Genomic DNA, 26,854 nt, shown 5'->3' with positions numbered 1-26,854 from the left:
GGCTGCCCCTTCTGGGAGGGGGCAGCCAGATCAGCATCGCAGGTGGCCATGACCGGCATTGAGGGGGCGGAGCAGGGCGTGACCACACAAATGTCTCATTTTGGCCCCGTCTCGCTACCCAAATGCTGAGATTACCGGCATTGCGAAGCAGGGGGTGGGGCCAAAATGATGTGATTCAGCGTGAACCGTGTCACCGTCCGCTGCGGGGGATTCTCTTGTAAATGCGTGAGGGGGGCGGCCCTTCCAGAGGGGCCGGGAGTGGTACCCGATTTGCTCCCGGACAAATCGAAGGGGTAGGCAAGTATGCTTCACACAGCTTTAGAGAAGAAGATATGCATTGCAAGAAACAGTGCTCGCAGCTGCCGTCTTCAAAGTTTTCTACGGGGATGGTATTATGGGGCTATTTAACAAGCTCCAAAAAGATTAGCTTTTTAGGAGCTTGTCTCCATTAGCTAATGCCATTTGCCTTTCCCTGGACCACTTCCTAGTGCACATCTGAACTATTTAGCTTTGCATATCTGCAGCTTGATGGCTGGACATATGCAGTTGTGCAGCTGGGTCGGAACCATGGAAGATGTCATTGCCGAGATGAGCTGTTATTAGAGCGCATCCCAATGCACTACCTATGGTAGATTGCCCCAAAATCATACTCCAAATTGCCACTATATACAGTGTTGAGGAAACATTTTTTTTGGTGCCACACTGCAGATTTTGTGAAATAGGCTCCCCAATGCATATTTATTTATATATATATATATATATATATATATATAATGTTCTTTGCGTTTAGATACAGTTGAACCCACAGACCTTTTTTGTGTCAGACCCTTATGTCTGTCTGTTACTACCCAGTTTTGTTCTATTAATGTTGTTTCCAATTGTAAAGCACAATGGAATATGCTGTGCTATATAATAAACTTAGGGCCTGATTCAGCTTAGATCGCAATACTGCGTACGCATGCAGTTCAACTGTGATAGCAAGCTAATCCACTGCGATCGCAATGCAAATTCAGCACAACATAAGGACACCCACTTTACCTTACACACATCCGTAATGTTTAGCAGAATAGCGAAACCATCGGTACAATCGAGTACCATTGCAGCCTCACACACACTTGCACAAGCCCTGATCTTACTCAGAAATTGGCAATACCCACACACGCAATGAGACCTCACATGGGATCGCAGTGAATAAATTATGCACGCCCCTGCAACGGCGTGCGAATGCACCGGCACATCGATGTTCGGATGAACCCCCGCCCCCGTTACCACCCACAATCGGCACTTCCTGTCAATCACTCTGCGATGAGTCTGCCTAGCCGCTGCGATAGCAGTCCCCATCACAGTAGCCGGTTCGCACACTGCGAGGCGTACGCATGCGCAGTACAAAACAACTGGCAGATTGCGTGCATATTCGCAGTAGCGCACGGTAGTGAATCAGGCCCATAGTAAGTAAATAGCTAAGGACAATGGCTGATGTAATCGCCTGAAAAACCCAGAAGTCAGAAAGATAAAGCAACATATAAAGAAAAAGTTGTAGGTTAGAAGGTAGCACACACAAGATAATACATTTATATAATGGTATAAACTACTTTAATGTTAAATAAAACAGTATTAGTGAGAGTGTATAAAAAATATATGGGAAAACCATGGAAATACTTATATAGGTATGCCTTATTATTTGTCTTAGGTAGCAGTAATTTTTTATTCTTTATGTCTAGTATTTCCAATAAACCAGAGAACAGCATCATTAATAAGCAAGATCTGACAATAGAGCTTAAAGACATACAGTTCAGCAAATCAATCTTCTTATAACAATACCAAACTTGCTTGGAATTCATGGTTGTTTCAGAAGAATTTCCCTACAATTTTACTGTGCCTTAAGGGTTTGCTTTTGTCAAAGCTTTGTCACTCAACCTTACAAAAATGCTTTGTTTCATATTGCTATCATAACAGTTTTAGAGCAGGAAATTATGAAAATACTGATCTTCTCCACATCTGGTTTTATTCAGCTAAGTGCAAGTCTAGTGGCTGCACAATTCATTCTTCCCGGTTTGAGATCACTTCTTTGCTATGTTCAAATATTTCATGATGTACATGTATAATTCCAGCTAAAAACCTTTTTTCCAGTCAATGTACAACCAGTTACATTTGCTTTCCATATTCACCCAGACTCTTATATTTTTATTCATTCTCTCCAGTACAGTAAGTTAGCAGTTACTGATTTTTTGATGGTAAAGCAATTATTACGTATTGTTTTGTATACTTGCACATTTTTAGGAGATTTGTTTCTGTAATAGTAACTTTGGGACGTATACAGTTTTGGCCACAAAATGAGCGTGATTCTGGAAAAAAAGTGTACACAAAAATAAGGGAATTTCCACCTACCTGGCACACATTACGGACATACTTGTGCCCGTGATGTTTACATTCAACATAGACATTTGCTACTAGACATGAATTAAACTACAAAAACTACCCTAATAGAGCAGAAGCAACTTCCTACCCTGTTTACATAGAAAAAGAAATTGTGTATAAACACACAAAAATATGTAATGAAGAAAGTACCAATCAGTGTCAGCGGAGTGTTCACAACAGGCAATTAGAAGCGGTTTGCTAATGCCAGTGACTAATATCATCATCCACTATTTGCACCTTCCCCAGCTACGAATTATACTGTATATAATATATACACACACACACGGTATATATGTCTTTTTTTTTTATAGAATTGCGTGAACACTACCTTTTTGCAATGGCCTACGTTAGAATGGCCTCATCCAGTCTAAGTGGCAGCATGACACAAATGTGCATAGAGACTACTGTATTGGGCATGAACACTTCTAATTCATGCATGATACAGTACACTATGCCTACTGACATAGGACTCTCACAGCATCAACCCTCTATATGTGTATATTCTATAACAATAATTTACCACTAAGTTATTTTCATGGAACTGGCATACAGTTTAAACTAAGATAAAAAAAAAAAACTCTGTCAAAAATTATTCTCGGTTATGAAAAGAGACGTTCACAGTTAAAAGGATTATTAAAAACATATTTTTTCTTGACACATCAGAACATTTATGTGAAATATTTTTTCCATTAGCAAAAAGCCCAAAAACATATCTTATGCCAAAAATAAATACCTGACACAAATAAACACACTCTCCCAAAAAAACTTCATACAAGTTTTCTTTATTCATATAAATATAATAACCACATTAGACGGTAATTTAAAATTGGGCATTATGACGAGATGAGCTTTCTCTGTCCTCAGTTTATCTGTGCGATTACAGATTTGTCTAGGAGTTAATTGCACCATCAGGAACCTTTCGTTACAGACCACTTATGCTGGTATCACACTGGGCCACCCAACACTCACAGATTGCCAGTGCCAACTGTGCACCAGTTGTTGTAGGAGAGTAGTTGCTGCCACCACCAAGCTCATTTGCCAGCACCTAAACGGATTACTTCTGGGTGTATAAATACTGAAGCCACTTTCAAGAGGACTATGACTAGTCACTCCTGACTGCTTACTTAGTGGTACCAGGACTGCAGGGAAGCTGACTAATAGGCATTGTATAGGATTTGAAAGCAGTGTAGCGTGTATTGCTCATACGTAGTCCTTGTTACATACGTATCACTAAGTGTTAGTGATGATACAGTACACATAAATGGCTGAGCCGTACCTAGACATTAAATGTTTGAGTAGGGTGGCCAATCAGGGAAGAGGGGATGGACTGCTTTGAACCAACAGATCAGAGCTAGATTTGGTTAGGCCAATGGATAGGGGATTTATGCTCATGTGTGGTTATTTCTCCCTTGGTTAGGTAAGAATACAGATTTGCGTGTGTAAAATACGCATTTTCTTACTATGCATGTATTTAAAAGAACAATACATTTTACACCTACTGGAGAGGCAAAATGGGTTAGAGAAGGGGCGGGCCAAATACAGAAGTTGTATGGATGTGTATTTCTTGCAGGTGCTGGAGGGTGGCAGCAACAAGATGCACTGATGATGATCAGCAGAACTAGCTAGTTGCTTCTGATTGGCTAATTGTACATCACAGTATTTAAATCATCTTCTGTTTACTGGACCAAAAATGGAATTTTTTGAGATAATGGATAAAACCAGTGGCGTATCTATAATGGGTGTAGTGTGTGCGGGGCACACGGGCCCCCGTGTCCAGGGGGGCCCCGCACCGCACACCCTGCACCCATATTATTTTAAATTTACCTGTCCGTGGTCCTGCGGCGGATGTCAGCGCTGCACACTTTAGTGCCCGGAGTCTACTAATGCTCTGGTAGCTGGCCAGCCGCGTTAGTCGGCTGCCGGCCACCGAGAAGATAGGAGGGGGCACCGCCCGAGGAGTGCGCATGGGCCCCCTCCTCTCTTAAGACGCCCCTGGATAAAACTTACTTATACAAAAAGTTTATATAAATCTTGGTTTCATGATTAACCATGTCTGTCTGTTCCACTTTTCCGACTATAGAATTTATAGAGTAAGGGGTCTTTATCATTGGACATGGCTAATAAATGAGTCTTACTGTATATTGCAGTTATTATCATAGGTGTGCACAGAAATTTCATTATGGTGTGCTCCACCGGAGGGGCATTTATTAGCACTGCCTATGTGATTGTTTAGCACCAGCCAGTGGTCCTGTCTAGCACTATTTTAAAAATGCTACATGGTGCTCCCATTTAGCATACAAAATACCATATAGTGCCTCCATTTACCACAGAATATGCCACATATCGCCCCCATTTAGTGCCCAGAATGTGTTTGGCGGTACTGAGTAAATGCTTACTGTGCTGGCTCCTCTCTACATTCTCTCAATGTCTGCGATGTGGAGCTGGTAGCAAGGGACAATCTGTAAACTACTTGCCAGTATAGAAGTGTATTCAAACACTATTGAATCCACCTGTATTGTGGCAAGTAGTTTGTATACTGTCCCTTTGTGTAATGTCTGCTACAATATAAATGTATTCAATACAGTGTTGAATACATTTGTATAGATTGAGGGACAGTATGTCCTGGAGTGGACACTCCCCATTTCTATGTTTTGTGCTTTGTGGTTCCTGTACTGTACTGCCCCCATCAGCATGTTTTGTATTCTTGTCTGTCCCCTACCTGTGTCTCTATGTTTTATACTGTGTTCTCAACACCAACTCCCCCCTTCTCCCCTCCCTGTTACCTTACCTCAGGCATACCATCATCCACTTGGGCTGTCTGCCTCTGCTCTGAGGTCCCATCCAGCCCTCTGTAGTGAAGTGCTGATGTTCTTCAAATCTCTGACCGGTAGCGTTGAGACATCATTAACCCATGTTAGCAATGCTGCCGAGGGCTCCGACGGTGCAAGGAAAGTTAAAAAAAAAAAAAAAAAAAGTGTAGCAAGTGCACCCACTGGGACTGCTATAGGCGATGATTAAGCACCGATTTAGAGCTAGGGGAGCAGACGATCCCCCCGCCCGGCTACAGCACTGCTCTTACCATGGGTAAATGCAATATGGAAGCCTATAGTGACCTCCAAATGGGCTCCAAACTATATTGAAAGCACTACTTACACAAACAACAAACTCTGTTTGCATTTGGCATGCATTTTCTGTACCACTTTACTTCTGTAACCAATGGTAATGTAATGCAAGTGGATATCTGTCCTTAGACTCTTTTTTTCATGTATTACCTAAAGCAAACTTACAAGAAAATCACTGTCTGCTTCCCTGTGTAAACTGTGCCCTTACTTTACCTAGCATTTAATAGTAAAAAAAAAAAAATTACTCAAGATCATCTCTATGCCTTGAAGCTCATTTAAACATATTAGCCTAAATATAATAACCTGCCTGTTGCTGGCAGCGCAGAGATTTCGGAGGGTGTGGTATAAGAGATATACAGTAATTAGATAGACAATGTCTAGATAGACCCCCAGATGTTAGACAGTCAAAAGGTCGACAGGGTCAAAAGGTCGACATGCAAATGGTTGTCACAAAAATGGTTCACATGTTTTTTTTAGCCCTAGTCTTTACCCTAACCCTCCCCATGGTGCCTAACCCTCCCTCCTGGTGTCTAAACCTAACCGTCAGGGTAGGTGCCTAACCCTCCTTCCTGGTGCCAAACCATCGGGGTAGGTGCCTGCCTCTAACTGTCCCTTCTAGTGCCCTAACCCTAAAGTAAGTGCCCAACCCTAAACAAAACCCCACCAAAAAACGATAATTTTTGTGTCAACCATTTTCATGTCCACCTTTTGACCCTGTCGCCCATTTGTACCTGTCGACCTTTAGTGTGTCGACCTTTTGTACCGGTCAACCTATTGACTGTCTAACATCTGGGGTCTATCTACACATTGTCTAACTAATTACTGTCTATCTACAGTCTGGAACCCATTTTAGAGATGAAGCTTCGAGATTTTAAGCAGCATTTTTTTTGCATTTTTATAAGGCAAATTTAACTTGGTTTTGCCGCATTAATCCAGAGGCTACATCATTGAAATATCACCTCAGTTTGTTACATTTGGGCCCTTGTATGCATCACAAAGTATTGTTTTGTGGTTCCGGTTAGAAGGAGGCAAAATTGTGACTAGACTAGATTGTTTAAGAAAACCCCAATTACACTCATTATTTGGAGCCCCATTAAAAACACCTTGGCCGTGTGAAATCAAATGAATGCGAGACAAACCCATGGAGGCATGGGAGCCAACTTTTTTTAAATTATTGTGGGTGCTCACATTACCTCCATCATATCATTGCTGGGGACAGATCACCTGTTGGTGATGCTCAAGCACCTACACCTCCCACAAAGCTATAAACATTGAAAACCCTGATAATTAATAAAGCACAATAGGAGGTTCTTATATTTGGCAAAACTAAGATAAAGAAAGTCTTCTCAAATTGTGGTACCTATCATAGGAGCGTGCAGGCTTACGGCAATGGGTGTGCGACCTAACTCCCCATGCACTAACCCACCCCCTGAGACATATACAATCTTTCCTCATCCTCTCCCAGAGATACACTACCCGCCATACCAACCTAACCCACTCCCCCGACATTCACTACTCTTCTGGGCTGGGCGGTGGTCACTGCTATTGTCTGCTCCCGGCTGTTGCCGGTTCCCTGGGATGGAGGAAGCCTAGTTTCAGTTACAGCAGTTTCACACCAGTTATCTTGGATTCAAAAGGAGACTGTCTTTTCCCTGGGAGCTTGCAGTAGCAGGTAGGAGATGCTTTGAGTAGGGAATGGTTAATGGGTGTGTGGGCGCACACCCAGCACACACCGTGCACATGCCTATGGTACCTACAGGTACTAGAGGGCTCCACAGATAGATTCAAAGATTAACTGAAAGTAACATTAAACTTATGGGATACAGAGTGTAAGAGAACTAACTTAAAGGAGGTACTTGGTAAACATTTACCATCATATGGGGAACATGTTAAAGAAATATGTGAAAAGACTGGTCTAGAAAATTATAACTATTTGATGTTTTTTCTTCATTGCCAGGCACTACCACAGTATGGATGAGTTCAGTCACTACGATTTACTTGATGCAAGCTCACATAGAAGAGTAGCTGAAGGCCATAAAGCAAGTTTTTGCCTGGAAGATACCTCTTGTGACTACGGATACTATAGACGGTTTGCATGCACTTCACATACGCAGGTAATAAGTAGAATGATTTCAAGGGCAGTAACCACAGCAAATTACTATTTTATAAAGCAATTACAGATAATAAAATCTATTATCTTTTATTTACAGTATATGGTGCCCCCAAGTATCCATAGCACCATACATCGGGAATTGTAATAAAATTAACCAACAATACAGTATAAAAAGTGGTGGGAGGTGAACCGGGAAGAGATAAGGAGGGAGCAATGTGAGTTAAGGGTGTGCAGAGCACTGGTAGGGTTTAATGGCCTAGAGCAGGACTGGATTAACAATCCTCCCCCTAGTGCCTAACCGTAATACTTATGTCTGAATCTATTGGGATTGTCACCATCTGGATGCCGCTGTCAGTACTGTAACCATCGGCATTTAGATGGTCGAGATCCTTACTACATCCCATGGGAAGGACATTATTTCTATAATGGGGCCTAAGAAAAGTATTATTTCTATAATGGGGCATTGGAAGTACATTGTTTATCTAATGGAGTCTCCCGTCTTGGTGGTCATATTTGTGTATATAGTGTGTAACGCATGTTTAAAATGCCTGCTGATATTTACAGATAGGATGATATGTTGTTATAGATCGGTTTCTTTCTTTTATTATATGTAGTGATTTAACTTAATACTGAAGTAATGTGTAGCCTTTTAAAAGTTGCCCAATATGGCCCCTAAAGTATATCAGGTTGCCTATCACAGGGCTAGAATGTATACCAGCATATTGTGTAAGGAATGTTTCATTATACAGTTATATAGGTTTGTACCGGTCTCCTCCTGCTGTGTGTGACATTCTATGCAGCACAGATGAAGCAGAGGGACAAATCAGGTGTAGCTAAAATAGTGGAGTCTGACATTGTAGCTTTGAGAAAATAGTTGTTACGGAATCCATTATTAACATGTTTAATGAGTCAAATACACTTTTATCTTTTAAAATATAAGCCCACCCAGTATATTTTCCGTTCTATATCTAACTATAGGCAGATACAGTATACTCTATATTAGACTGCATCTACCATTTGGGTCTGATACTCCATATTAAGGGGTGCAGATATATGCAGTTCTCTGTATACGCCTAGCTCGCACCAAGCTTATCTGGCTGATGTCAGCAGTTCTGACCGACTGGCACAAATGGGAATGTGAGTATTTCTTGTGACATGGAAGATAAGGGGCCTCGGAACACACTGGTTAAAGCTTGGTGATCCTCCTCTTATTGTCAACTCTACAAGAGAGCGCTTTGATCCAAAGAAAAGAATAGACTGTTCTACTAGCAGAACAACAGGTTTAAGAGCAAGTAAGCGTTACTTGGCCTCATGTAATATACACATTTTCCTATGCGAGGTGAAACCTCAGACTTTATTTGATCAGAAGCCATTTTCTATTCAAGCCCAAAGCCAAGATTTGTTAAAATCCCTTTCTGTAATAGCATCCACCACGTCTGCAGGGAACTATGCATGCCCCACTTTCTGCTAAGCACTACAGCCTCACATTACCCTATAACGTGCCTGACTGCAAGTGCGCATATTTATGTTTGGTTCATCATTTCCTGCTATTATTCCTTTGTCACTATTATATATATATATATACACATACATACAGTATATATATGTCAGTGTTGGAAAGTTCACCACTTATGTAAGATCTGAGCAGAAACTGATACACGTCTCTCCAGCAGTGTTACGGACACTCTACAGACCCTGATAGTTGCTAATATTGTAATATACAATCCCAGGCATTTTTGCTGCGGGGCAGGTGCCGCTGTGCATGTCACACACAGTGCATTCCAGCCACGTGGAAAGTGAAATATGAGACAGCTGGATAAGAAAATAATACTATTAAAGAGTGACCCCAATTTATAATGTGTGGTTATATTATATCATTCCATATGCTGCACTGAATATGCATAAAACATTTGAATAAACATTTAGCACAGTAAGGCAAATAATAACATGCTAGCTAAAAAACAGACACAAATCAAGTGCATAACCATTGCCATAGTTCACATATCTGGGTTTGGTGCCCAGGTGGTCCAAACAGGCCCAGAGTTGGGCAAAGGCTATGTGGCCCAAAGCCTGGCATCACCGTGTTTCCTGTTCAATCACCTCACACTTCTCCTATACATACAGCACAGCTAGCACAATCTATCATTGTGCAGATTACATTTGTCCATGATCAACTCAGAGTGATCGGCCGATGAGCAGACATAAGTACATTTAGGCCATTTGTCAACTAGATTACTCAACACTGATCCTGTTTGGGTATTGATTTATTATTCTGTTCTTTTGAACTAAAGCAAGAAGCGACATAATCAACCAAGTTACCACACATGTTAATGTGTGCCACTAGGTTTAAGAAAAGTACATATAACACAGGTAGCAGTCAGAATATGTACAGACCGGTACAAAACCATTTGCCAACACATTCTTTATGCTAACCATCAAATAGTGATAAATACAATTAATTTGCCTAAACAAGGTATAGAGCAGGCCTGGCCAATCATTGGCTCTCCAGCTATTGTGAAGCTACAAGTCCCAGTATACCATCCCACCGGTCAACTGGTAAAGCATGCTGGGACTTGTAGCTTCACAACAGCTGGAGAGCCACAGGTTGGCCAGGCCTGGTAAAGAGTCTTATAATTTACCATGAGGACATTTTGTTAATTTAGTAGATTTTCTCTCCAGTCCTTCACAGAGTACATATTGGACCTCATTCAGACTCGCTCGCAAGCGGGTCAATGCTTAGGCCCTGCGCACCACAGCGGCCGCACTGCGTGTGCGCAAGCCCCGGAGCGAGAGAGAAATTCTCTTGCTCCGGAGCTCAGTACAAAAGGGGTGGCTGTCAATGTTGATCGACAGCTTGCCCCGTTTTGTAGGCGTGGCTGGTTTCACAAATGGAGGCGTTCCTTAAGGAACACCTGCCATTTTGTGGGCGGCCGCACTGACATCAGCAGTGATGTTAGTGGGGAGCTTCCTGCTCGATCAGAGCAGGAAGCTCCCTGGGGCATACTGTAAAAGCAACCAAAGAGTTTTTTAAGGCTAAAAAGTGTAATGTTATGCAATGGCCAAGTCAATCCCCTGACCTGAATCCGATTGAGCATGCATTTCACTTGATGAAGACAAAACTGAAGGGAAAATGCCCCAAGAACAAGCAGGAACTGAAGACATTTGCAGTAGGGGCCTGGCAGAGCATCACCAGGGATGAAACCCAGCGTCTGGTGATGTCTATGCGTTCCAGACTTCAGGCTGTAATTGCCTGCAAAGGATTTGCAGCAAAGTATTAAAAAGTGAAAGTTAGATTTAGGATTGTTTAGTTTGTCCCATTACTTTAGGCCCCTTAAAAAGTGGGAGGCACATATAGAAACCGTTGTAATTCCTACACCGTTCACCTGATATGGATGTAATTACCCTCAAATTAAATCTGAAAGTCTGCAGTTAAAGCACATCTTGTTTGTTTCATTTCAAAGCCATTGTGGTGGTGAATAGAGGAAAAAATATGAAAATTCAGTCAATGTCCCAATATTTATGCGCCTGACTGTATATACCCATCAGCCATAACATTTAAACCAACTGCCTGATATTGTGTAGATCCCCTTCATGCCGCCAAAACAGCTCTGGCCCATCGAGACATGGACTTCACAAGACCTCTCAAGGTGTCCTGTGGTATTTGGCATCAAGATCCTTTCAGTCCTGTAAGTTGTTAGGTGAGACCTCCAGGTCTTGGACTTTTTCCAGCACATCTCACAGATGCTTGATCAGATTGATATCTGGGGAATTTGGAGGCCAAGTCAACACCTTGAACATTATCATGTTCCTCAAACAGTTCCTGAACAATGTTTGCAATGTGGCAGGGCGTATTATCCTGCTGAAAGAGGTCACTACCATCAGGGAATACCATTGCCATGAAGGGGTGTACTTGCTCTGCAACAATATTTAGGTAGGTGGTACATGTCAAAGTAACATCTACATGAATGCATCACACTGCCTCCGCCGGCTTACCTTCTTCCCATAGTGCAAGCACCTGGCCATTCATGTAATGTAAAAGAAAACGTTATTCATCAGACCAGGCCACCTTCTTCTGTTGCTCCATGGTACAGTTCTGACATGCCCATTCTAGACTCTTTCGGCAGTAAACAGGTGTCAGCATAGGCACTCTGACTGGTCTGTGGCTACGCAGCCCCATATGCAGAAAGTTGTGATGCACTGTGTGTTGTGACACCTTTCTATCACAGCCAGCATTAACTTTTTCAGCAATTTGTGCTACAGTAGCTCTTCTGTTGGATTGGAGTAGACGGGCTAGCCTTCGGTCTCCACACACATCAATGTTCCTTGTGTGTCCATATGACCCTCTCTCCCATTCCCCAGCAGCCATTCCTTCCACTTTTGGTAGGTACTAACCACTGCATACTGGGAACACCCAACAAGACCTGCCATTTTGGACATGCTTCACCTAGCCATCAGTATTTGGTCCTTGTCAATCGATCAGATCCTTACGCTTGCCCCCTAATATATCCCAAACCTTGACGAGTTCAACTAGAATGAGATATTCAATGTTATTCAATGTAGTGGTTGATGGAGATATATATATATCTCCATGTTTCTGCAGTAAGGCAGTCGAAAATGTATAAACATTATTTTATTATCAAGATTAACAGAGCGCTAGTGATTTGCTAAGGTGCCAAAATATCCAAATGAGGGTGTATTAAATAAATTACTTTACTATTCAATATAAAACAATATAGACTTCCAGGGTCACACAATCACATGCAGTAATACAATGTGAAACACACAAACACAAATATAGTGGCAATTAGCTATTACTCCAATCCCAGACTGAAAATTAAGGATACAAATCCTGTAGCATGAGATGGTGAAAATGTATCAGCTCTCCAGTATATGTATTCCAAAGTCATAGATGGATAAACACCAATGTATGATTATACAGGGTGTCCCTAAAGTCTGGCAAAAAAAGCATATTTTTAAAAAATGAAATGACGTGCAAGATTGGCAGATCTCGTCTGCTGTAGGCAAGTTCTGAAGATGCGATGTACGACCCGCGGGTATGGGCACCAGCATCGTTATTGTGAGTAGACACTCACGATTTGGACATATTTTACACGATTTGTCTTTCCGATGTGTCAAAATCGGGCAAATCGTGCAAAATATCTTCTAGTGTGTACGCACCTTTAGACTCCATCACACTTATATAAATGTCAGAATAGATTGTCCAATATTACTACTCTTCACGGGGAGATAGATGGGTAAGGGCGTGACACTGACTTCCCAGTAGATATTCACACTGTGTCAATGAATAAAATACAATAGATATAACACTAAAGGAGAGATTTATCAAACCATTGAGAGATAAAGTGAATACATTGCCCAAAGCAACCTATTAATCAGCTTCTAGCTATCATTTAACACATGCTATAAAATGTTAGAACAAAACGAATTGGTTGCTATGGGCAACTACTCCACTTTATCTCAATCTAAAGCTTGATACATCTCCCTCCAAGTTTGCAGCAGCAGATGTAAAACTGGAGTTAGCCACAGTATGGAAAGTAGCAGTTACTATTTTTATTGGATAAAATGCAGTCCTGGAAGCAGTGTGATCCTGGTAAAATATCATTATGTAGTGTAGTCTTATCCCCAATATAAAACTGTTACTGTATATAAAAAGACAGAAATATAAACATTCAAATGTGATCATTAGTATCAGTTCCCTGCATGTGTTATAAGGCACAAAGGGCCTGATTCAGACCCACTCGCGAGCAGCTGTCCGCTCGCAAGTGGGTCGATGTTCTGGACTGAGCATGCGCACGACGGAGGGAGCTCCGTCGTGCGCATGCGCCAGACGCGACGAGCGAAGGAAAGTCCTTCGCTCGTTGTGTCTGATCAAAGGGGGCGTGCTGTCGATGTTGATTGACAGCACGCCCCCTTTGGTAGGCGTGCCGGGGGCGTGCCTCCCTGACGGGGGCGTTCCCACGGGAACGCCTCCCGTCAGAAGCCGGCCCACTGACATCACTAGTGATGTCAGTGGGAGTGATTTTGGCTCTGATAGAGCCAAAATCACTCCGGAGCTTGCGGTTGAAAACCTCAACCGCAGGCTCCGGCTCGCAGTTTCGATGGTCGCGATGGTCAAGACCATCGCGGCCATCAAACAGCACGCTCGTATAGCCTGTGGGTGGTGACCCACAGCTATACGAGCGTCCAGGAGGACGCTCCATTTTCATGGAGGCCGGCCCTCATTCAGAGCGTACGGCTCTGAATGAGGGCCAAAGATCCCTATGGCTACATATATTTTCTGAGAAGTATCAGTGTGTTTTCATCAACAAATAGATCTTACTAACTGATTTGGGGCTCGTTTTCATTTGGATGTAAGTCAATTTTATGACACGCCTCTCATATGTAGCAGTACACACTCACTTTACCACCGCACTCATAGGTGTTGCATCACAAGCTCCCTGAAATGCTTCTACAAAAGTAGGCAAGTATGCTCTAAAATGGCTGAAAACTTTCAAATGTCGTAACTTGGGTGTGTTTAATCGTGATTTTCAGGGACTGAGTCCTGGTTGTTACGACACCTACAATGCGGATATAGATTGCCAATGGATTGACATTACGGATGTGAAGCCTGGAAACTATATTTTAAAGGTAATTTGAAAATGTTTATTTATACTTTGATGTGCTCTACAACACGTGAATGTGAATAAAAACACATTTGTTTCACAGGTCAGTGTGAATCCAAGTTATATAGTACCAGAATCTGATTACTCCAACAATGTTGTACGCTGCGATGTACGATATACTGGTCATCATGTATATACTTCCAGCTGTTCAATTTCTCCGTAAGTATACAGTTCTTGTTTTATTATTACCAGTACTGTCACGTAAACATTTATATGTTATTATGTTTATGATTTACAGAACGGCACAGACAGTGAAAAGCTCATATCGTCTGGCATACCCAGGATTGAGCCTATGGTGTAATAAACTTATTAGCCTCCTTCACTTATTGGAACAGAGCTCTACATTATGTTCATATGCACATATTCCCTTGGGCTATACTGAAAATGAAATAGAGATGAAGCATTTTGTATTGATGGATATCCTTGGTGTTTTGCTAGGTTGGAGACTTTAAAATAAACCCTCTAAGTTACGGAACATGATTCCATTGTAACAGAATGAGACAAGCCTAATGGGTTTTCATTTAAAATCCTGAAAGCAATAGATTTCATCCTGTCTGGTTCAGATACCTTTCAGCAATTTTCCTGGATAAAGTCCAGCTAGAATAGTACTCTTTGTCTACTACTGTAATGTTATACTTTCCTCTGACTCACTGCTTCCAGCCCTCGCTGTAATCACTTCCCTGACCAGTGCTAAGGTTCTATGATACCAATCAGAAGTGGGACTTTTAGCAAAACTTGAAAAATGTTGATGTTACATACAAAGTGCAGACAAGGAATCAGCAGTCTTAAGGCTCTGTCATAACCATTCAGTAGTTTAGCAGTGGGTCAGCATAGGAGCAGTGGTGGTTATAGGCTATAAGTATATAAAATTAATTACATGGTTTGGAAGTTGGGATAATTTGCACTTAAACAAAACACTCAATGGTTTACTGTGCATCATCAAAGTGAATAAATCTGCCCACGCATGCTTCCTGACAAGCTCTTGCTTTGACATTGGCTGTAGCCTTCAGGCACATTTAGGCTTGGTAACATATAGGAGTTCACTATGTAAAGTAAACAGTACAGTATGCCTCACAGATTTGACACGCATATAAAACACATAAGTAGTAAAATATTGGCTTCATTTAGATTTGTTTTACAAGGGATGTGGTTACTATCCCGACGTTCAGAATACCGGCGTCGGAATCCCAACGGTATTAGGCTGCGGGATGGGGGGGCTAGGCTGTAGGGAGGGGGAGGGTACTTACCTAGTTGAACGGGATGCCGCTGTCGGTATTCTGACCGCCAGCTTCCCGCTCGCTGGGATCCCATACCCAACCCTTTTACAATGCCCATTTGAACAAGCTCTTCAATACTAGAGTTTGGTGTTGACAGAATTAGAGAAATTGTATCCCTTATAATAAGTCTTTTCAATTAAAGTCCAGAAAAGTTAGAACAAAACCCACTAATATCCCAATACTTTGCCCTTCTTCCAATCTCCATGAGATAACAGTTCCTTTGCTGCCCCCATTACTCCTCTAATTCTGTTAATTCCAATGTAAATACAATCTCCCCATGCACTGAGTGCAGGAGGAAGTGCCTAGTTATTGCACTGTGAGCCTGATTCTGACGTAGGTGCTTTTGCAGCCGTGATTGCGTCTTTTTACACGGCATGACAGCGAATTTATGCTGCCACAGCCAATGGGCTTCCTAATGAGATGCCCACTGGCTACATCTGTAATCCGCCGCTGTCAAATGCACATCAGTTGCACCATTGGACATTGGAGCAGCACCATGGTTGATAAGAATGTCTGACAGAACACTGCCGCAAGTTCCATTACAACTGCGTCTTTGGACCACCGGGACGCATGTGCAGTACAAAAAATATCGAACTGCGCAAACATCGGCACTGTGTCCACCTCTTAATCAGGACCTGTGTACTTCCTCTTGCAGACAGCGTATAAGACACATGGGGCCTGATTCTGAGTCGGATGCAGACTTGGCTGCAGTCACACCTGTTACCTTCCAGTCAGAGTCCACAAACGCTCCTTACATTTCTGGTATTGTGCCTCTATATCTGTACTGCGACTGTACGTACAGAATCGGGATGCATGTGCAGACATAAAGACGTCAGCCATTTGCATGAATCTTGGACAAGCGTCCGACTCAGCCATGGTGACTAGCAGCAATAATAAAGGAGACAGGGAGCTTCGGGGTTGTACAGTTTTAAAATAATGTAACATCTATTCAACAGATGCCCTTCTCTTAGGTTCCCAGAGGTAAAAAAAAAAAAAAAAAAAAGGGGGTGGGGTAGGTTGGAGATTCCTCAAGAAATTGTACAATCTATTAAATCAGGGCAATTTAAGAACTAAGGCATTATAATGTGATTAGTATTTAAAGGCCTGTCCTGCTCAGAGGATATTCCTGCTCAGAGGATGTGAAGCCTTGGGAATTTGCTTCTATGGGGAACACACCAAACGAGGTATAACTGCGGAACTACAAGAGGTGGTACTTTTGCACTGTTTGTACAATATGAAGCGTGCAATAAGGTACACAGAGATGTTCACATTTTTTGTACAGATCGTAGTACTGTACAAGGAGATGTTGGCACTGTGTGAAGAGCGTGATAGCGTGAAATACGATACATGTAGGTGTTGGCACTGTGTGAACAGTGAGTTGCGTAGAATGAGAGGCATGGATGTCTTTGGCACTGTGGGAGATACATGGAGTAGATCCAATAACCTTGGAGCTCAAAACCAGCTGAGTGTATTAAGAGTACACCCATGCTCATAGATCATAAATGCAAAAATGTGAATTGGCACAACAAAATACACTGGCACGTAGTCTAAGACCCCACCCCACTGGATTTCACAGGGATCTCAGAAAGAAGTTATGGACTTTGCTCAGTGAGGACTCAAGTCACGTCTCAGTGTAGTTGGCCACCAATGTGTACTTACCTGATATAAGGACTGGAAACACAGCAGATGGAAATGCGGGTGTGGATGTGCTGCTGTCAAGAAGACAGAGCACCGGCGTTGAAACAACCCCAGAAGCAAACTGTACTGGAAAGTATAGTTCTGGAGCAGGAGCATTTATGTAGACACAATTGATACTCAGGCACTGGATAAATGCACTGAGCAGGCTTTTATAGTGGTTGGCTGATAAGTGATTCCCTGCATTAGTCATCAGTGGTGGTGGTTAGTGGTAACACCTGAGAGAGGTGTTAGGTAATCTCTAGCCTAAACCCAGCCGGGTTCTGTTCAGGATTCTGATTGGGAAAGCTAACAATCAGTGACCTGCTGATTGCTTAAAAAGCAGCTCAGTCACGTCCATGACTGTTGGTACTGACAGAAGACGGCATGTGTACTACCCCAGCTGATTGTCTGTCAGCGGTGAAGGATTGATAGGCAGTTGCAAGATGTCAGCTCACTTTAACCTTCTCCACTTGGGGGCTTCAGTGTGTATGGCTTTGAGCGTGCCTGCTGTAGATGGACACCATACAAGATTATAAAATAGATATGGAAACCAAGTTTCCCAATGTCCATATTGTGTAACAACTTTCTGAAAGATGCAGCATTCAAATCATCCATGTGAAATAGCTAATCTAAGGTCTGATGTGCCTCATGTGCACGTGGTTAACTTGCTCGAGGAATTTTTAATTCTTGGTAGCTGTAGAATTCCAATGCTCCCTTTGCACACTCAATGGCAGATACAGCACTTACACATCATACACTTACAGCAGGAGGAAACGTACAGCATCATCATTTTGCTCTCTCATGCATTATGAGAATTTTGGTGACTATCAGAGGCATCCAATGGACGTACAGGTAAAGGACAGGAAGTATCCACTCAACTACTGCAAAACGAAGAGCATAGTGATATGTCTGTGAGAATCCTATTTTCACTGTATAATAAAACGGTGTAGAACAAAGATACTGGGGCTCATTCTGAATGGATCTCTTTGCACGGATGCATATAGCGTGTTTTAGCATACATGCGCAGATGCAAACTTCTCCTATTCTGAGTTGGGCCGGATCTGTCTTTTCATGAAATGGGGCTGGTGCAAGTCCCGATACTAATGATGAAGGTTATTGGTGTGAGCGAAAAAGTATTTGGCGGAGCAGCTTCCTGATTGAAGCCGCACAGATCCTCCTTGCTTTAGTGGTACAGACACTTGTATTCGCATAAGGTAGTAAATCAGGCTTCCTGCATATATAGCCACTTTGCATGTGACTCAGAATTAGACCCACTGAGTAGAAAGGAACATTGTAGACAAGTGGGATGGGAGTACCTTGCCTCTCTGGTGTTCCTGGAATAAAGTTTAAAAAAGTGAGCAATTGTTTATAAATAAAGGGTGTAAAGTCTATTACACACATATGGCGATAAGCATTAGCAAATTATACCTAAACATGGCTTGAAACTTATCCCTTATTTAGTGTGCAAGCATTAGAGACGGTTGGCATTTTGACAGCAGGCATCCCGAATGTCAGTATTTCATACCCAACCATTAGAGAGAGTGTGATACCGAACACTGTGAGGACAAATAGAAATATGCATAACATTTCCCTGTAAATGCACACAATCTTTTGTAAGTCTTATTTCCATGAACAAAGCCAGTGTCTTCAAAATGAGTGTGTTTTACTGGCAAGGACAGAACAAAGCTGTGCATTTCAAGTTTCCATTTAAACAAAAACCCAGTTTGATCAGTTTGTGCTGCATTTTGCCAAATAGTTTCCATAATTTGAATAACAGCATTTCCACTTCCATTAATATGTAGGGTGCAGGCGCCAAGCCCCCAGTGGCATGTTTTTTACTTTATTGAACAACTTGTACAATTCTAGTTGTCGTCTTTTTTTTTTTTTTTTTACTTTTTTTAAATTTCCACTGTTTAAAAGTAATCTTTTTTTCTTTTCACAGTTATTAAACTGCAATTAAGATCATTTCAAGATTCAGTTTATTCTGGAGTTCAGACATCGTTTGATTCAATTGGATGTAAACACTTTTCAATGGAAGCATATGGACTTAGACAAGACCATAACTGGATTTTAAACATGTGTAATGGAGCTAGCACTATATCAATGATTTGAATCTCAGAGTTTTTCACTTAGGCAACTAACATTCAGTAATACACTAAATGTGCAAAAAGCAAGCACAATTACATTATGTCTGTATGCTAACTGTGACCTACGCCTAAAAGACTCGGGAGTCTTAAGTGATACACAACATGACCATGTTAATGTGTTATTGTGAAGAGCTGCATAAATGAATAATACTAGAATTACATAGACAAAAGGGATCTTAGCAATAGCTTTGTTTTAAAATAATCACCATACAGAAAATGTGAATTGTACTAAACTAGACTTAAATTGGACCCATCAACTACTACAGTGAAAGTAGCCATTTTGCGGGCTCAACGAATATTCAGTGTATGAATTCACTGGGGACTAGTTAGATGACAGAGGCATAAAGCACAGGTGTCTCATGCCTGTAAGCTTGCTAGTTACTAGTAGATAAGATTCATGCTTAGTATTATTGGGTCAGGCTACATATTAATCTATCTCCATTGATCTTAGTGAATAGATCCATAAAATCTATTCACTATGTGCATTATTGTCACTGTGCACAAATATAACCAATATATTTCTCTGGGAGAGATGTATCAAACTTTCTAAAGATGACACACTGAGAAGTTGCCTATACTGTAGCAACCAATCAGCTTCTACGTAGCTATAATTTATCAAGTTAATGCTATAAAATAATAGCAATAACCTATTTGGTTGCTATGGCAATATCTCCATCTGTCCTCCTTAGATAGTCTAATAAATTTCCCCCAAATGTCGCATCATCCTTATATCAATATGTACTTTGCCTTTACTAATGTACTGTAAACAACCCACAACTGGACACTCTGACAAAGAATCATGGAATGCATGTATTTCACAACTGTATGGATTCTGTGATGCTCGGCACATGGTGGGGCTTAGTTATTGGGTAAATGAAGATACAAAAGCCCAAAAGGAAGTTATTGCTGTTGGTAAGATAAACTATAACAAAATATTATTAAAATCTAATAAAAATCTGATATTATACAAGTAATCAACTACCACATTGAATGGACACTACTGAATCCGAAATTTTTTTATTATAGAAGTGATTTGAAAGCAGTTAGTTTACACTGTAGAAAAGCAATTTATTATTGAGATATGAAGAGACATTCAAGCTATAAAGTATGCTTTAGAAACAGCGCTGCTTTTAAATAAATGCCCCAGCTTCAAATTGGGAGAGTTTTTAATGACTACATGGACAAGCTATTCCATTCATTGGCGATGTTACAGAATAGCATAGCACAGTACTTGCTTGAGCAGTATGTTCCAAGGGAAAAAAGGCTGGCTGGCTTGTGGTCTTCAGGTTATCTTGTTGCCAGCAACTGAACTAGACACTTATAGGCTAGTAACACAAATGTACTAGGACCAAATTTTTGCTTTAACTTGACTAAATCTGATATCTCAATATTTGCTCAAGTTAACAAAAGTATGAAAGTTGCCAAATCTACTCTCTCTCATCTCATATATCGTCTTTCCTTAATTGAGTCTAGCACAGGGGGAAAGCCTTTGTTTAGACATAAATTATGTTTACCTCTCTGAGCAAGCTATGAGCCTACTTAGGAGTTTGTGGCTTCTTCCCAATTGACATACCCTTCTCTGCCACTATGCTACAAAGCATTCAATTGTGCTCTTGCTATTACACATTAATAGGTTTTGGTAGAAGAAAAGGAAAATTATGAGAGATCAACCCGAAAAATGTACGTGAAAATAGTGACTACATCACTTTAAAGTCCAACCCATTTGCTTGGTTTAGCTTAATCACGGTCGTAAATTAATCAGTGTGAAGGGACACTGACAGTCTTTTACACCAGGGACTTGAGTGTTATCAAGATGCACTCCGAAAGTATAGGAAGAAGCCCAAGCTACAGAATATCAGAGATTAGGAAACAATCGAGTCCTTTTGCAGGAAAAAATGCTGTGCTCCCTCTACGTCCCAATTAAATGCATAGTCTACACCAGTAATTCCCAACCTCGGTCCTCAAGGCACACTAACAGTCCTGGTTTTAGTGATATCCAGTCTTAAGCAAAGATGGGTTAATCAAAATAACTAAGGTACTAATTAAGTCACCTGTGCTCAACTATGGCTATCCTTAAAACCTGGACTGTTAGTGTGCCTTCAGGACCATGGTTGGGAACCCCTGGTCTACACCTTTTAATCTTTGAAGAAGAAAAAATAGGTGTGTGAAGTCTCAAACATTTACATGTTCAAAAATGAGCCTTACGTGGATGGACATTACTATTCATGAGACTAAGGACTATCTAAAACTATTTAAAGCTGTTCTTCATGCTATCACCTATCTAACTTTGGTTTTCATTTGACCTACTGTCCTCATAATTAATTTGTTTGTGCCACCCTTATGTGATATATTCCCTGTCTCTTTTACCTTATTGAAAAGACCAAGGACCAAAATTACTCCTGTACATAAATATACATTTTCTATCCAGTAGTCACTGTAGACGATGAACAGTTATGGGAGATCCTAATGGAATACAGATTTTATGCTATAACAATTCTTGTTTATGTTTTTATATATTATGCAGAACATGCCAAAGGACAGCAGTATTAAAACACTTCACAATGAAGTTGCTGTATTAATATAACAATAATACCTTTATAATGGAAAAGGCTCAAACTTGTGATATTATTGAACTTTATTTTCCATAAAAGAAAGTATCTTAAATGGTGCTGAATTGTAACTTGAATTAAATCCATACAAGCCTATGCTACTTACACAGAGAGCTTTATGTTTATTTTGCAATAGATTCTGTGAAACACCATTTGGGGCTTTGCATTTGTTCCCCTTATGCTTTGAAAAATAAATAACTTTCGTACTTTGCTATTCAGAAATCTATTATTTATATAACATGCCTATGTCTTTATTGTACTTTCATTTTAATTTTTTTCCTGCCTATAGTATGGCTGCAAACTCTTGTGAAAATGACTTGAATAAAATATTTCATGTCTAATACAACAACGTGTGTTTCTATGTAAACTGGAGTGTAACATACATAAATTCAGCAAGTCACTATTTAGTTATACTTTACAAGTCAGGGTTCAATTCAGCATTGAGACTGTCACAATTTTCGCAGTTTAAATGTTTTAGTAGGATAAAATTCAGTGGTACAAGTCTATGCATCACATGCAATTCCGTGCATGGAAGCCTGATCTGTGGGTGCACGAGCACCCCCAATATAAATGCTGGCCTCAGTCACGTCTATGGGCCCGATTCAGAGACGGACGCTAAATTTGCTTATGCATGCCAAAGCACAGCTGGCATAAATACGCCCACTGTTGCCTTCTCATATGTGTATACGTCGCTTACCAAGTATCGGTAACATCGACGCACATTGAGCAGCCAACTTGCCCTTCTGCAGAAGGTCAGACATGCCGCAGATTTGGCAGCTCTCGTGACACGCAGAGCTACGTAGGAGATCGCAAGGGCTAATTTATGCTGTAACGGCGTACAGACACGCCCATGTTTTTCTGACCACTCCCCAATACCACCCCCAAAACGCTGACAGCCTGTCACTCACTTTTATTATTACCTGTTATTTATATAGCGCACACATATTCCGCAGCGCTTTACAGAGAATATTTGGCCATTCACATCAGTCCCTGCCCCAGTGGGGCTTACAATCTATATTCCCTACCACATGCGCACACACATACACACTCACACACACTTTGTGTTGGGAGCCAATTAACCTACCAGTATATTTTTGGAGTGTGGAAGGAAACCAGAGTATCCGGAGGAAACCCACGCAAGCACAGGGAGAATATACAAACTCCGCTCCAGTAGGGCCATGGTGGGAATTGAACCCACGACCTCAGTGCTGTGAGGCAGTTACGCTAACCATTACACCGTCTGTGCTGCCCAATCTTTGCGATGGATTCCTATGTGCGGCCGTAATCACAGTGCGATCACTGCGCATGCACAGTGCGGCTTATGCGTATGTGCAATGGCAAACAATTGCTCGATCTACATATGTAAACGCCATTGCGTTCATCTCTGAATCAGCCCCTATGTACATCATGTTTGAGACATATGGTGGATGTAATGTGAGCACCAACACTCATTTGAAAAAGTTGGCTCCAATGAGTCAGTGTACCGGATACTGCATAGAAGTGAAGCCTTCGGATGGCAGAAGAAGTAGGTGGTCAACATTGGGTGGTAATGCATTTTAAGAAGAACTGTGTGGATCACCATTTTTAGCCATGTGGACTGCGTTTAGAGTAATATAGAGAACAGCTAAACATTTTAAAAGTGAAACAAATTATGTTCACAGTAGAGTTTATGTTTGTATACTGTGGTACTGACCTGCTCTGACTCCTGTCATCTATGTTGGGCTGGCTACTTTCATCATCGCTATCCACACTGCGCAGATGAAACACAATTGCCCTGTGTGTAAGCGTGAGCTTCTGCACAAGTGCTATATATACTCTACTACAAACGCTTACAGATAGGGATGTAAAAGCTTTTAAAATGCTGATGTACAATCCAGATAATCAAAAAATACTTTAAAAACAAGAAAAGGTCATCTCTGAAACCTGCATTATATAAAACACAATAAATAGGGTGGAAGTGGAAATATTTGTACTTTTCACTCTGAATTAGACTTTTCATTATATGTTTCTTCAATAAAATAGTATCTGAGCAGCAAAAAGCGGATTTAGTAATGTTATAAAGCAAGATACATATATTCTATTTCATAGGTCTCAACAGTCCTATAGGAAACTGATCCTCTAAAAGACAAAGGGGTACTTTCTTTCAGTTTGGGCTAAAGGTGCCCATCCACTAGACGATGTAATTGAGTGATTGAAGGATATCATTCGATAATCGTTTGAAGATTGTTTAAAAAAATGTCTAAAACGACCAGCGATGCGCTAGTCGTTTAGACATCCGTCATCGTGCAAACATGCTGGTCAACCTGATAACGTCAGGTTCAGCATGTTTGCAGATGATTGATGTGCCTACACTGAATGACTGCTGGTTCAGTGTAGGCACATCACAGACTGACAAACCACTGCACGATTACAATATCCTAATCGTGCAGTCTTTTGCCTGTCTGTTGGTGGATGGGCACCTTAAGTTGCACTTGTGAACAACTAGACACTGCCGCTTAGTAAAAATGGGAGTTACTGTATAGGACCCTAACAAAATGGCATCACAGTACATAATATAAACAGCATTTTAACACTGGTAATAGCATGTGAACTAAACCCAATAGTCGCAATGAACAGATAAACCCTAGCATTTATGTTTGAAGCTGGGAACCTTTGCATTACAGCACTAATCTTTTGAATGCGCCATTTACTTGCCTTCACCAGTGTGTTCTTATTTGACCACCCCAACAACTTGTTATCACCACATGCGATTGCATCTGACCCGTTCTGTCACTGGTGTTCAACGCAACAGCATTTGGTAAGCAGCTGTAATTGCAAAGCAGCGGATATTGTGGTTTGGTGAGATTTATTAATGTAGGATAAGTTGCAATAGGACACATTTGTTGCAGATGACATCAGAGGCGTTGTGTTTTCCTGCTTGATGGGGAAGTGTACATATATTACTGGCCATCAGCCCTTGGACAGTATATCGGCACAGCATTCCAGAGTTGATAAATGAATCCTTGAAAATGTCATATGTTTATTTCCTTCTTTCTGATGGACAATAAAGAAAACAGAACTATGCAGAATTATTTTATTACTATAAAACACTTTAACAGGAATGCACTGTCCATTTGTATAATAAAAATATAGGCTAAGATACAGTTAATCTTCAAATACTATCTTTTTCCCTTGAAATACAGCAATCTGAGACTGCTCTTTGCGTTTCCTGCTGGCTTCCCATGAGGGGTGAAGAGTCTGATCTTGTAGCTTACTCTGCTGCTTCACAATTGCCCCTCTGACAGGCTGATGGTTCCTTAACAATGTGCTGGCCTGTGGAACAGCTACACAGAAACAAAGAAAAGTTATACATTATTCTAGATGCACTTTCAGTCAAACATACAATGTTTAATTCATTTAATATAAACATGTGTTATATGATGCCAACTCAAGACCAGTTGCATTGTGACTTGACTTGCTAGGCCAGATACACACTTGCACAATATCGGCATGACAAACTGTACATATCAGATAGTGTGTATGCACGATTGCACGCTCCTGCGGGTCGTATGCAACGTCTTCCGGTCGCCTGTGTTGCATGGCCAATCAGAAGATATCGCATGACTTTAGGTGCCATTCGTATAGTGTGTCCGGCCAACCGGACGATATGTTGTTCCGATTTGGCCAATTTTGATGTCATATGTTGCCAGTGATTGTTGTGGTGTGTACGGGAGCAGCGATAAATCAAACAATACAATATATTGTTCGGTCGTATGCGATATTGGACAGTGTGTACGTTCAATATCGTATGTGGTGGCCTCAAGGGAGATTGGATTGTGTACCCACCTTAACAGAGATTTTATATTAGTGAAATAGCTCACACAAACCTTATTAACACTAAAGCTTTAGCTGTTCATATGGCAGCCTCCCTTTGAGGTCACCAATTTGTTGTCTGTAAATAGAACACAAAGACTGATGCCAATAATAGTGTATTATATAACGACATTTAATAATTCATAACTGCTCTCCAAAGAAGAGATAAAAATTAGATGATCAAATATGTATCACGGTAGTAGCTCTGAGCCGAGCAATGGAGTAACTGACATGGTATACATATCAGCTGCATATCAGCTGCATATCAGTGGTATACATACCACTCTAGCAGGGTGTCCTCTACACCTTATGGAAGTTTTCTCACAGGTAAGTTCATATGTGTACATGTTTTGAAGCACAGTTATGAATATCATGTAATAAGAATTTAAACTTTTATTCTGTTATTGCCACTTTTTTTTATATGTATTTTATATATTATAAAAGGTCAAAGAAAACCAGACGATCTGCCAGGAATATAAGCATACAACAGCTGAAACTTTTTGAGGGGGTGGTAGAAAATGTCAAATGTTGACATGGTCTAAAAGTTTCCTCATACACCTAGCCTCAATACTCCATGTGGCGGGAGATGCCTGGCCCCGTGAGACTGCAGTTTGTGTTTTCAATGTGCTGAGTTGTTACCTGATGTTGTTGCCCCGGTTGGACTTATATTGCCTTGCTGATCTTGGACTGCTGGACCTTGATAATGGTCCTTATGTAGACCGAAACATCGGTAATCTTACTTTCTAGCACCCCTGAATCTATGAACTGAGGCTGCAATAAACAAACTGACCCTTTACAAAGTGGTGAGTGCCCTCATTCTGCATCTTGTGTGTAGTGTATATATAAATATATATACATATACCCGACCCTTTCCTGAGGTAAAACAACTTACACTTAGGTCTGCACAAGGCTATATTCTGTGTCAAAACTGTATTTTTTTATTTTTTTTTGAGGGT

At 41.0% G+C, this 26,854-nt stretch overlaps 2 protein-coding genes across 3 annotated transcripts in view; one reads left to right on the top strand and one right to left on the bottom strand.

Annotated features, from left to right (window-relative positions):
• Positions 1-22,361, top strand: part of LOX (lysyl oxidase) — a 115,356-nt gene extending 92,995 nt beyond the window's left edge. Inside the window, exons 4-7 of one of the 2 annotated variants that reach the window (XM_088475156.1) lie at positions 7,498-7,654; positions 14,206-14,301; positions 14,380-14,495; positions 19,233-22,361. In XM_088475156.1, coding sequence (XP_088331282.1) covers positions 7,498-7,654; positions 14,206-14,301; positions 14,380-14,495; positions 19,233-19,239 — 376 coding nt within the window. In that variant the 3' untranslated portion in view covers positions 19,240-22,361. Of the gene's footprint in view, positions 1-7,497; positions 7,655-14,205; positions 14,302-14,379; positions 14,500-19,232 lie in introns of those variants that run through there. The other variant, XM_088475155.1, reaches the window with a different exon arrangement.
• Positions 22,362-25,045: 2,684 nt separating this feature from the next.
• Positions 25,046-26,854, bottom strand: part of SRFBP1 (serum response factor binding protein 1) — a 113,851-nt gene continuing 112,042 nt past the window's right edge. The window contains exon 9 of the mRNA XM_088475087.1: positions 25,046-25,369. Within this exon, the coding sequence (XP_088331213.1) occupies positions 25,191-25,369 (179 nt within the window). The 3' untranslated portion in view covers positions 25,046-25,190. The remainder of the gene's footprint in view (positions 25,370-26,854) is intronic.

Source organism: Taudactylus pleione, unplaced genomic scaffold (assembly GCF_031769625.1).
Source record: "Taudactylus pleione unplaced genomic scaffold, aTauple2 ptg000162l, whole genome shotgun sequence".
In the NCBI taxonomy this organism is placed as follows: Eukaryota; Metazoa; Chordata; class Amphibia; order Anura; family Myobatrachidae; genus Taudactylus; species Taudactylus pleione.
This window is presented reverse-complemented; position numbering and strand designations above follow the sequence as displayed.